The 12,081-nt window shown below is 39.8% G+C and overlaps 1 protein-coding gene across 3 annotated transcripts in view; it reads left to right on the top strand.

Annotated features, from left to right (window-relative positions):
* AKAP6 (A-kinase anchoring protein 6) overlaps positions 1–12,081 on the top strand; it is a 486,105-nt gene that overhangs the window by 470,516 nt on the left and 3,508 nt on the right. For all 3 annotated transcript variants that reach the window (XM_043489943.1, XM_043489944.1, XM_043489945.1), the window contains exon 13: positions 3,456–6,871. In XM_043489943.1, the coding sequence (XP_043345878.1) occupies positions 3,456–6,830 (3,375 nt within the window). In that variant the 3' untranslated portion in view covers positions 6,831–6,871. The remainder of the gene's footprint in view (positions 1–3,455; positions 6,872–12,081) is intronic.

Here is a 12,081-nt window from a genome sequence, read left to right as displayed (position 1 = left end):
AAATTAAAGGAATCCAAAGGTAGTTATAGCAGATCTCTGTTGGATTATTGTTTTATAGATTGTCAGGTTCCTTCATCTCCACTCTTTTGCTGATAATGTGTTTCTCATCGCATATAAAAATCTACCATTTAACTTAAAATTTTAAGAAAATCCTAGAGATGAAGTCCTGGAATACCTGACTCAAAGTCACGCAAGTGCAGAAGGAAGTTAATTTGGATAGGTACTACTTGCTGCAATTGGAATCTTGGTTGTTTCATCATCGTTGTCATCATCATCATGATTATTTTCTAGCCACTTTGTTTCTCTGTCTATATTACACTAACATAAATAACCTGCCTCTAAGAATAAAAACAAAGTAACACCAATTAATTCTACTTGGTCTTGAGCAGATCTGCAAAGATGTGTGTGTGTGTGTGTATGCACACCTGTGTGTAATTATATACAGAGAGTCCTTGGTTTAGGCTAGAATTCTACACCAGTGAAACAGGTTTATGGATGAAAAGCCTTTGCACAAATGGATTTAAATGGATTTAAATCAGAATTATCTCTGAAAAGGCAGAACTTCATGTACTACTCACCATCCTCTTGGTTTCACAAATATTCTTAGGTTTTTTTTTTTTCCCCCTAAATCCATATTTGATTTATCACTTTATCAAAGACAGGGAATATCTGAGACATTTTATAAAGCACAAGATAATTCCTCTAGAAAAACAAAACAACAAAAAGTGCTTAACTAGCTTGAGGATTATCTGCTATATTGGGCTATCCTCAAAGAGAACATTTGACCAAATAATTTTCCAGCCAGTTATATCACTCTGTACATTTTCTTTTTTTGAAGACAACTTTTTAGTTATATAAATGTTGTAAATGTCCTTCCTCTTGGAAACTTTCCCTACTTTTTTTTTTACCCTCAGGGTATATTTTGTTTGAGGTTAAATCTTGAAGAAATGGAGATTTTATTGAAAATATTGACAGAATTTAATTCGTAACAGAAAAGAGTGAACGAGGGCACAGTGATCAGCTCTTCTTTAATATGTAAAATGTAAAGTCTAAAGTGAATGATTTTCTAATGGGTCTTGTCAGATATTCCCCGGAGTTGACATAAAAACTTTTTTTGAAATTACGATCAAGTTAAGAGATTTATAGGAAGAAAGAATTAGGGAAGGAAAAGGACAATATTATAGACAAAAGTTTAATCTTCTCCTGTGGAAATCTTCCACTCCAACTTCTTTATTGAGTGAAAGATTTGTTCTTGTAGATGCTGCCATGCAAGTTTTATACTTTTTGTGGGCTTGCATTTGTAAAGCCACAAAGGCAGCCTTCGGTCAGAAAACAACTGTGTCATAGAAGGCAAGTCCGAGTTACAGGCATCCCTTGGGCTCAGCTCCTGGTGCATATCCGGGTGACATGGTTCCTGCAGCCAGAGTGAGCCCCTGGGTTTGGGACCCTCATGCAAAATCTTATACTTCTAAATGTTAAAGTCAACCTGAGAGTTACAGAGAGAGCTCTTTTGAAAGAAATATTCAGTTATTTATTAGCATTCTCAGAGTCCAGTGTCGCCAAGATAGTATTTGAAATTAATGTACTATTTGATTAGACTGATTGATTGTTTCTATAGTTAAAGATTTTAACATTCAGTAGTCGTACTAACTGGTCATTAGTACTTTATCAGCAAGCAAAGAATAAACAGAAATTCTAATAAAAATTCATCATGGTGAACATACCCCATACCTAAGCGAGCATGATGATGGCCAGTGAACTAGATTAAGTGCTATAATATTGGTAGGAAAGATTCTGTTAGAAAATTTAAGAATATCCCTTAATTAATGTTTACTTTGCATCTGGACTCTTTTAAACTTAAGTAGGCTCTACAGATAATCTCTTACATATCCAGTATAATAAAGTGCTAATGGGTATTTTATGCTTAATGTGTTTGTGTGGTATCCTTCCACTAGTAGTTTCAGGAAGGACTGAGAGCTTCTTAGGAGAGCACTGTGAATGTGCTGCTGGTGAAGCCTTTTTTCCCACTCCTGAGGAAGAAAAGCACCATGGCCTGTTTTTCAACCAGACTGTCAAAATAATTCTGAATTGTAATGCAGATATGCTGACCTGTTAATACAGTGAGACACCTCTCTCTACCCACCACGTCATGAATTCCTTGTGATTTTAAGAGCAAATTGAAAGGAAAGATGAGAGAATGAGCTAGGCCAGGAAAACCCTTTATGAATTAACTAAAGGCCACTCTAGAGCAATTCTCCATGCACTGGCTATTCCAGCTGCTTTATACTGACTGCCTCCTCAGCCCTTCCCAAGCATTAGCTCACCTAATCCTCAGAATTCTCTCTGAAAATGGACAGCGCTGACCCCCTAGAAAAAGTGGTGTGAGGCGATGACTGCCCAGAAAGGTTAAGCGACTTGCCCAAGACCATGCTGAACCCATTCAGCTTCTGTGTCCCAGAATGTGTCACGCTCCACCAAAAAGGGTAAAAATCAAGAAATCCAAGGAAAGAACAAGATCCCAACTGTGCAGGCAGAAAGCAGCCTAAGAGAATCTGGGCTGCTTCATTCATGGAGTCAGGAAGTCCTCAGATAGGTGTTATTCTAGGACTGGAGGGGGAGGGTTCTGCCTGGACTTTATAAAGGGACAGTAGTGAGAGAAGTTGAGCAAGTGATCAAGGATCAAAGTGGAACCTCTGTGATGGAGATGGGGGAAGAGAGAGACTGTGAGTACAGTGACTAATGACTAAGAAGCTACCCTACAGTACTGGGGCTCGAGACTCAAGTCCAGGAAGATGTGGGTAAAGAAACCAGGCAGATGGTGCTCAGCTTGGGTCTGATTGGGAACAGGGCCACATTCTGAAGAGGAGGAACGCTAAAGGGAAGGCATGGGAAAGATAGATCTATGAGAGCTTCTGGCCAGTGAATGGCTTTACAGATAGCTACAACTCTTCTCTTTTCCTAGAAGCTGCATCAGGTGGAGAACTCAGGAACCAGAAGCAAGAGGGGATTTCACCATATGTGGGTACAGATAGTACTCCATTATGAACTCCAGAACTGTGATAATATTAGACTGAATGTACCCTAAAAGATGTCACAGGCTAACCTCTTTTTTACCTTTATTTACCTGACAGTTTTATCTTCACCCAATCCAAGGTTAAAAATGTAGAAGAAATCAATAGGAAATAGTTAATTCCATAAATTACATATTTGACTGTAATAATCTTACATTTTAATCTATGTTATTGCCCCCAGTGACAAATTACTATTGATAGAAAAGCCTCTTTCAATAATTTTGGATGTTATTCCAGAGAGGAATAGAACTGATAATTATGCTATCTTTCAAATTCATGCTTGGGGCAAATTTCTTTCCTGACTCTTCCAAGAGATTTTGAATGGATAAAATTTTCATGCTTGTGTTCCCTAATTCTTCTGCTTTTTTCCTTTCTCCTACACAGGAGACTTTGAATGTGATTGATCCTGGCTTGATGGACCTAAATGGGACGAGTGAGGATGCCCTGGAATGGGATGAAACTGACATAAGTAACAAGTTAATTAGTTTGAATGAAGAATCGAATGACCTTGATCAAGAATCCCAACCTGTTATGCCTTCCTTAAACCTTGAAGAGACAGGCAGTGAGAACCGGAGTTTTGAAGAAGAGGCAGGTGACCATGGGGCATCTCAGTATGCATCAAGTATCACTGCCCCATCCAGTCCGCACGTTTACCAAGTCTACAGCCTCCACAATGTTGAACTCTATGAAGACAGCCACATCCCATTCCTGAAAAACAATCCAAAGTTCACTAGCATGACACAGCCTAGTGTCTTAACTAAGAGTCTCAGCAAAGACTCTTCCTTTTCATCTACCAAATCTTTGCCAGATCTTCTAGGGGGCTCCAATTTGGTGAAGCCCTGCCCATGCCATGGAGGAGACATGAGCCAAAATTCAGGCAGTGAGAGTGGAATTGTCAGTGAAGGGGACACCGAAACCACCACCAACTCTGAAATATGCTTGCTCAATGCAATAGATGGGTCCCCAAGTAACCCTGACACTGAACATCTGGACCCACAAATGGGAGATGCAGTTAACTTGTTAAAGCAAAATATTAAAGACGAGGAGGAACGAATTAAGCTCCCAAATAGCTCTCAGTTACCCATTTCACCAGTGGGTTGTGTAAATGGAAAAGTTGGAGATTTAAACAGTGTTACCAAACATACGCCTGGTTGTTTGGGAGAAGAATTACAAGGAAAACATGATGTGTTTACATTTTATGATTACTCGTACCTCCAAGGCTCAAAACTCAAATTACCGATGATAATGAAACAGTCACAAAGTGAAAAAGCACATGTGGAGGATCCCCTGCTTCATGGTTTTTATTTTGATAAAAAATCCTGCAAATCTAAACATCAGGCTACAGAGTTACAACCAGATGCACCTCCCCATGAAAGGATTTTGGCAAGTGCACCCCATGAAATGGATCACAGTTCATATAAAAGTGGTGATGTAGAGAAGACATTCACTGGCATGCAGAATGCCAGACAGCTCTCTCTTTTATCTCATAGTTCGTCTATTGAGTCTCTTTCTCCAGGGGGTGATTTATTTGCATTGGGCATCTTTAAAAATGGCAGTGACAGCCTCCAGCGAAGCACTTCTTTAGAAAGTTGGTTGACATCTTATAAAAGCAATGAAGATCTTTTTAGCTGTCACAGCTCCGGCGACCTAAGTGTGAGCAGTGGCTCAGTTGGTGAACTGAGTAAAAGAACATTAGATCTCCTGAATCGTTTGGAGAATATCCAGAGCCCTTCAGAGCAGAAGATAAAGCGAAGTGTTTCTGATATCACTCTTCAAAGCTGTTCCCAAAAAATGTCTTTCCCTGGCCAACTGTCACTGGACATAGCATCTTCTATCAATGAAGACTCTCCAGCATCTCTTACAGAACTAAGCAGCAGTGATGAGCTTTCTCTTTGCTCAGAGGATATTGTGTTACACAAGAACAAGATCCCGGAATCAAATGCTTCATTCAGGAAGCGCCTTCCTCGTTCGGTGGCTGATGAAAGTGATGTCAATGTCAGCATGATCGTGAATGTCTCTTGCACCTCTGCCTGCACTGATGATGAAGATGACAGTGACCTCCTCTCCAGCTCAACGCTCACCCTAACAGAAGAAGAGCTGTGCATCAAAGATGAGGATGATGACTCCAGTATTGCAACGGATGATGAAATTTATGAAGACTGCAACGTGATGTCCGGGCTGGACTACATAAAGAATGAGCTGCAGACCTGGATTAGACCCAAGCTTCCCTTGACAAGAGATAAGAGAAGGTGTAATCTCAGTGATGAAATCAAGGGCACTAAGGATGTAAGTAGTAGTGAGATGACCAATTCCTCGGACACCCTCAACATTGAGGCCCTTCTCAATGGCTCAATAAAACATCTCTCTGAAAATAATGGAAATAGTAAGAATTTACCCCACACCCATGAGTTAGGGACAAAAGGTGAAAATAAGAAAAATATTTTCAAAGTTAATAAAGATCCATATGTGGCAGACATGGAAAATGGCAATATTGAAAGCACTCCAGAAAGTCAGAAGGACAAACTGAATGAGATTTCAAAGGAATCAGAAAGTCTTGGTTCAGCTGGGAAAAGGATTTCAGAGAATGAGCGTTGTAAGTGCAAACCAGTTACAGACAGCTCAGATGAATCCAGTATTGCTGGGAAGGAGTCTGTTCCCCAAATGGTTAGACATGTCCCAAAGAAATGTCAAAACCACCATCATTTTGAAAATCAGAGTGCTGCTTCTACTCCCACTGAGAAATCTTGTCCAGAACTGCCTCCAGAAACCAGTGTTATCAATGGACAGGACTCCAATGTACTGAAATCTTCATCTAATGATGCACCAAGTATGGCTGGAAAACCTGCTGGTTGCTGCCTAGCACGCGAACAAAACGAAACAGAGGAAAATGTTGCCGCCAGTGACAACGTTGCCTGTTGTGACTGTGAACCAGACATTTTTCATCAGAAAGATGCCGAAGATTGCTCAGTACACGACTTTGTTAAGGAAATCATAGACATGGCTTCAACAGCCCTGAAATGTAAATCTCAACCTGAAAACGAGGTCACTGCTCCTACTTCATTAACTCAAATCAAGGAGAAGGTGTTGGAGCATTCTCATCGGCCCATCCAGCTAAGAAAAGGGGACTTTTATTCCTACTTATCTCTTTCCTCTCATGACAGTGATTGTGGGGAGGTCACCAATTACATTGAAGAGAAGAGCAGCACTCCATTGCCACCAGACATGACTGACTCTGGCTCAGAAGACAAGGAGGATGCCGAATACTTCTTCGAGGCCTGTGTTGAGGAGGACCCTGCTGAAGACAAGCCCCATTTCTCTGATGCTCCTCCAAATGAACCTGCGGATCCCACCGAGGCCGCAGTGCTCCTGCCAGCAGCAGCAGGCTCTTCCAGGTTCAGTGATACTTCCTTCCTCACCAATAATGCAGACACAGTGGCCCTTTCAAGTCCTCCGAAAGGAGGTGATATAGGAAAGGAAATGGATCGTTTACCCCAAGCTTCTAATGTCCATGGAGAAAGCACAGAGGTAACTACTCCTTCAAGGCTGGGCAGTGAAAAGGAAAGTTCAGAAAACCCAAGTGAGTCAGCAAGGCCAGAAGAACACAATGCTTCTTCAGCCCCATCTGGAGTTCCCGGACTCTCCTCGAAGGCGAAGCAGCCAAAGGACAAGGCCGCATGGCATCCCAGCCCCACAGCTTTAACCTGTGAAGAGAATCTGCTAAACCTTCATGAAGAACGACATAGAAATATGCATAGGTAGAAGGTAACCCTCTCCAAGCATGAAAATCATCTCATTGAAAGGTACGTATAGTCCTCATGTTTTAATATATATTTAATATATTGTCACATATATATTTAATATAGACATACTTAAAATATGAGTTTTAGTCAACAAAGCTATGATAGGAGAAAGGACTAGTCAGGATGGCTGGTATTTATCTGAATAAGGCATTTAGATGGAAGAAATACTCCCAACCATGCAAGTAACTGTGAAGCAAAAGGGGGAATAAACAGTCACCATTGACATTTTTAGTAACATTACCTTTATCACATCATTATGCCAAGAAGAATAAAAAATTTGAGGAAGTAGTCAAATACAGTAGAGCCTCAAATTCTTCCATTAAGGGAGGAAAAGGGGTTCTCCTCCAGATTGCAATGATACCCTCTGATCAGAATGCACGCACAGTGCTCCCCGCTCCAGCTTCTGTGCACGGCCTGCTCCCTTCCGTGCCTAGAGATGAACAGTGATTAAGTTAAAGCTGCATCTCCGGATCTGGGCCTTCCTTTTACGCTTCTGTCTAATGTAACTATCATCACATTTACTTCCCTGGTGGAAGGCTGTGCTGTCACAGCTGTTAATCACGACCAAGTCTGAGGATTCAAACAGGAGGGGAAAGTTGATGTTAAAGAAGAGGCTCTTATTTATCCACACAGAGACTGAGAACAGGCTCCGAAAGCAAATGCGGAAAGAATACATGACAAGTTAATGGCGTTTTGATAAAAACAGAATTTTTGAATTTTGCCTTAAGGTGACAGGCTGATTTCCATCCATTTTTTTTTTTTTTTAAGAAAGTCATTCTGCTCTTCGTGTTTAATAAGACAGCTACTGATTGATAATTCTGATAGGATGATACAGTTCTAAAAGTGACACCGAAACTCTGTTATTTCCTGTTTCTAAGCCTCAGTGATGAATGTACTTTCTCAATCAAGTTTAGAAAAGAAAATGTGAGTTTTTGAATGTGAGAGTTGTATTTCACCAAAGTATGAGGTACTGACTGCCTTCTCCACCTCCCACTCCAGAAGCTTAATGCAGTAACCTAAACTCGTGCTATAGGAAATGAATTACAGAAGCAATCTACCCTAATTTGTTAACTTATTCAAATAACAGTTATTATACTTAACTATGCTAAAGATTATCTTTTTTGTGGCAGATTGTTTATTTTTTGATGAGCCTAATTACTGATTTTCTAAAAGTAATTTACATTTATTACAAATACATCTTTTAAAATGTGACAGATAATGTTGTTCCCATAATGTATTATGAAAAAAGTTACTATTTAAAAACACATTATTTAATTTGAAAGATGAATGGCAAACATCATTATTTTTTTTCCTGCAACACCTGTGCCCTCAGCTCATTAAAATGTGTGATTCTGTGTAGAGCTGCTAGAAATGGGGAGTGAGGGGGGAATCTATACCATATATATACCCTAAAAATAAACTCAGTATGCAAAATTGTAGGAAAGCAGCCCTACTTACTAATATAGCACAACTAATTTTCTGTGTTTCAGACTCTATTTACAATTGGCTGCAAGGGAGAACAAAAGTAGGAGAGAGAGAAATGTATTTTCTGTGAAACATGTCCACCCTATAATCACATTCTCCATCAGTATGCAGTAAAACTGACCATTAAGGGAGAATAACTGCCATTCCATAAGCTGCTTCAAAACAAGTTCTATTAGAACCAATTGTACTGCCAGCTCTGCCAACCTCCACAGAAGGGCCGGTAGAGCCTGGCTGATTTTTGTTTTCTGAAAGGGGATCAAGGCTTGAAAGCAACACCACTCTGGGCGCAGACTTATGTGACGGTGACCCTCAAATCACCAGTCACGCCGAGATCTGGTCTCGAGAAGCTCTGGCACTGGAGAAACCTCTGGGGTGCACGCCTTCCTTTTTGATGCCCTGGGGATTTCTCCTCTCCCCCACACAGATATAGAATTGAAATGAAATGTAATGACTTGCAGCTCCATCTTTAGACTCGGGGAAGGGAACATGCTGACAGATCTGTGTAATCCTCACAATTTTACAGGCGTGGACAGTGTAAAATTATCTGCCAGCCCGTCTGCCAGTTAGCAATATTTTGTGGAGCCCCTGCGGTTCAATGCCTGGCCAATCACAGGCAATGGGAGAAGCAGCCAGATTTTATTTCTGCAGAACTCACATCGCCCCCAAGTGACTTGTTATCAGCCTAAGGCCATGTAGGTAGCCATATTTACTGGGCCTATTCAGTGTTCTCAGTTTCATGTAGACAGAACATCTGGATACCTAAACTTTTCACCAGTCATTAATGCTGGGCACCTGGGTGTAAATATTTACATACTGTTAAAATACTACCAACCAGGACAAGTTATTTAATCTCAAAATGTTGACACGCCTTCTGTGTTGAATGTCAGGAATGCATAGTAAAATTATATGTAAATATAAGGTTTCATGTCTATGAAAGCTTAATTGCTGTCATCGTTCTCCCTTTAAGATTCAGAAAAGCAAAAAGAAAAACTCCACTCTTTTAAGCCATTTGAAAGCTATCACTTGGGATATCCTTTTTATCAGGAAAATAAAGTTCACCAAATTTGTATTTTTTTCCACCAGAAATAAGTTCTCAGAGGATGAAATGATTGTAATGTCTTCTAGAAGGGCTGTAACTTAGAATAACAGTTATAGTCCTCAAGAGAAACACACATTTCTTTTTTGCAAAATTTTTGGAACAGGTTTTTCATTTACTGTGTTCTAATTAAAAGCCCACTGAATCTGTTTGAGAAATTTTAACTTGCTCTAACACAGTATGCATTTGCAGTGATTTCCGGGTACACTGCTGTGCCTTTCACTATTTTCATTTATGTATCATGTTTCTACAAACATAGAGGGGTCAGTTATAGCAAATCACATCAAAAAAAGGTAACTGGATAGATCCAGACATTTCTGCCTAATTTGAAGGAAGCATATATGTCTGGAAAGCCTCCTAGGACCTGCTTAAGAGATGTACTTTGCACTAATCTTTTTGCTGTATTCTGACAGTTATTTCTTCATAATCCTCATCATAAGCCTCTGACCTTTGGTGAATGATTTAACCCTAAACTTCAGGCTGGGTAAATCCTGTGATACAAAAACTGAACTCATCACATGCAGCCAGTGTATACTATTTTTTTCCTTTTGGTTTGCTCTGATTTTCTGGGGTTTTTTAGTGTGGGAGGGTGCTGTATTTACTTAAGATGTATATATTTCCTTCAGAATTTTTTTAGCTTTATTGCCTTTCCTACTTTATCAGTCTGCAAAGAGTTAGAGGACCATAGATTTTAGATTTTAAGCAAGTATTTGTGCATGCTCAAGTATACATATATACAGTAAACAGTGCTGCTACTCCGTTTTTATAAACTGGGAAAGCTCTAAAAGCAACATTTCTCATGTACACAACAAATTGTTATTCTGTTAATTGGAATGACATTAAGTGTTTAATATGACCCAAAGTTGACCAAGCAGTTTAGGAAACTATTTTTGGTGGTAGTGTGTTAATTTTCCCTAAACAACATAGATGTGATCTTTTTATATTTACCTTTAGATCACTTTAATAAATCAAAGTTCTGTTGGATATGAAGTGCTTTTTAAAATTTTCTAGCACTTCAGAATAACTAGCCCTGCCATGCTAAATATCAAAGATTTTATTGGGCATCACTCATCTCACATGCACTCCCATTCGCACGCATGCACACACACACATATACGCACAGCTCAGATCTTTGTCTCAACCAGTTTATCCTGACCCTTTCCAAATGGGTCAAATTGAAAGTTTTGATTATCCAGAGGAATTTAAGTACTGTCATTTAGTAAGCCCATATTTGCCTCACCTAAGGATTCCCTACTCAGTGGCCAGATTTCAAATGAGTCATGTCCTCAGCATTTGAAAAATTCCCCCTGCCTTTCTTGAGTTACTGCGTTATTTTACTGTAACAAATTTCATCCCATCTGTTCCTGTCTTTCTCTCCCTGTTCTTGATAACTTGCATTTTCTCCCCAACATCGTGTGGCTCCAGCCAAACCACATTTGCTCAAGTTTTTCTGGCTCTTGAACAGGTTGCAAGATTATAGAGGAAGAGAGTAAGATAGAAAGAATGAAAGTAGTTCTAGAAGGACCATAAAGCAATATGACATTAGACTTGAGAACTCAGTTTAAACCCCTACAAGCAAAAACCTGCTATATTTGAGAGCTAGTCAGAGCACCTACCACAATTGCATCCTGTGTTGCCTAATTTTAATTGTTCCTCATACTCGACAGGTTGATTTTAGCCACTTAGAAATATGAAGAACCAATTGAGTTTGTAACAAATTTGTATCTGAGCCATCAGATGTACAGAAATAATTGAATCATTCGATTTTGCACAATGCTATCAGTGCTTTAAATGAAATGCATTCGTATTTGAGCTAGAAGCCCCAGTTGTATCATTTCATAGGCAAAGGGCTGAAGGATTTGAGATTATCACATTTATGAATATTTCACCATTGTAAAATAATGAAATTGTTCAATCCCACTGTCACACGTATAGTGATTGAAGGGTTAAACCCAAGAGTTCATACTCCCACTCTGTGAATCAAGTCAAACTTGACAATTATTTTTCTTTAAAACTATGTCTTTTTAAAAAACAAAGCAATCTGTTTTGCACAATGATTCTGAAACATTTGAGCTATTACAAGCACTCTATTTTATGTATCCTTTCATTTCAGAACATTAGCAAGCATTTCTAAAATGGTAGCCTTCATCAGTTCCTCAAAGGGGCTCAGTTGATATTTTGCTGTGTCACTTGGCATCGGCAGCCTCACATTTTCATGCTGATTTGAAGCTATCTTGAGTATTCAAAACCCAGTTCACAAGCAAAGGGCTTCCCTGCTAGCTCAGTTGGTAAAGAATCCGCCTGCAATGCAGGAGACCCCGGTTTGATTCCTGGGTTGGGAAGATCCCCTGGAGAAGGGATAGGCTACCCACTCTAGTATTCTTGGGCTTCTCTTGTGGCTCAGCTGGTAAAGAATCCACCTGCAATGAGGGAGACATGGGTTTGATCCCTGGGAAGATCCCCTGGAGAAGGGAAAGGCTCCAGTATTCTGGCCTGGAGAATTCCATGGACTATGTAGTCCACGGCGTTGCAAAGAGTCAGACAGGACTGAGCAACTTTCACTCACAAGCAAAAAAGTAGGTGAGATCCAGAGAAAAAGTCAAACTTGATAATTGTTTTTCTTTAAAAC

The sequence above is a fragment of the Cervus canadensis genome, chromosome 17 (assembly GCF_019320065.1).
Source record: "Cervus canadensis isolate Bull #8, Minnesota chromosome 17, ASM1932006v1, whole genome shotgun sequence".
NCBI lineage: Eukaryota > Metazoa > Chordata > Mammalia > Artiodactyla > Cervidae > Cervus > Cervus canadensis.
The sequence above is the reverse complement of the archived record's forward strand: the minus strand, read 5'-3'. Positions and strand labels throughout refer to the sequence as shown.